The following is a 910-nucleotide window of genomic DNA, read 5'->3' as shown; positions in this document are numbered from 1 at the left end:
GTGATCGTGGCAGGGCCCCGGGACACCAGGCAGACCCCCGGGCACTGACCCCTCTCTGCCGTGGTGCTTGCAGGTGCTGGAGCGGGACTGGCGCACCACCTTCCTGCCCCAGTTCCAGGCGTGCGTTCGCGCCGGCTCCTACAGCTTCATGTGCAGCTACAACAGGTACCGAGCGCGGTGGGGGCTGCGCAGGCTGGGCTGCCTGTGGGGTGGCCGGTGCCCGGCTGTCCGTGCTGCCCCATCCCCTCTCCAATAGGATCAACGGCGTTCCCGCCTGCGCCAACAAGAAGCTGCTGACAGATATCCTGCGTGGCGAGTGGGGGTTCGAGGGCTACGTGGTGAGTGACGAGGGGGCCCTGGAGCTCATCATGCTGGGGCACCACTACACACGCACCTTCCTGGAGACGGCAGTCGGTGAGCTTGTGGGATGGGCGCGGGGTCCCCGGGCATCACGCAGCCGTGACGAGCGGTTTCCCTTCTCACCGGCATGGCAGCCTCAATGAACGCCGGCTGCAACCTGGAGCTCTCCTACGGCATGAGGAACAATGTCTTCATGCACATCCCCCAAGCTCTGGCCATGGGCAACATCACGCTGCAGGTGAGCCGGGGGAGCGAGGCCGGGGGCACGGGCAGGGAGCCACGGTTGCCCCCGCCAAGCACAGCCGAGGTTTTGGTGTCGGGGTCTTTGCAGATGCTGCGTGACCGGGTCCGGCCCCTCTTCTACACGCGGATGCGGCTGGGAGAGTTCGATCCCCCGGCCATGAACCCCTACAGCACCCTGGACCTGAGCGCCGTGCAGAGCCCCGAGCACCGCAACCTCTCGCTGGAAGCTGCTGTCAAGAGCTTCGTGCTGCTGAAGAACGTGCGGGGGACGCTGCCCCTCCGGGCCCGGGACCTGGCCGGCACGCAC

The 910-nt window shown here is 67.3% G+C and overlaps 1 protein-coding gene across 1 annotated transcript in view; it reads left to right on the top strand.

Annotated features, from left to right (window-relative positions):
• LOC103920495 (probable beta-D-xylosidase 2) overlaps window positions 1–910 on the top strand; it is an 11,670-nt gene that overhangs the window by 6,049 nt on the left and 4,711 nt on the right. The window contains exons 2-5 of the mRNA XM_009328242.1: window positions 74–165; window positions 257–414; window positions 495–598; window positions 692–898. Coding sequence (XP_009326517.1) covers window positions 74–165; window positions 257–414; window positions 495–598; window positions 692–898 — 561 coding nt within the window. The remainder of the gene's footprint in view (window positions 1–73; window positions 166–256; window positions 415–494; window positions 599–691; window positions 899–910) is intronic.

The sequence above is a fragment of the Pygoscelis adeliae genome, unplaced genomic scaffold, assembly GCF_000699105.1.
Source record: "Pygoscelis adeliae isolate BGI_AS28 unplaced genomic scaffold, ASM69910v1 Scaffold387, whole genome shotgun sequence".
Lineage (NCBI taxonomy): Eukaryota > Metazoa > Chordata > Aves > Sphenisciformes > Spheniscidae > Pygoscelis > Pygoscelis adeliae.
Note: the sequence above shows the minus strand (reverse complement) of the source record. Positions and strands in the feature narration are given on the sequence as shown.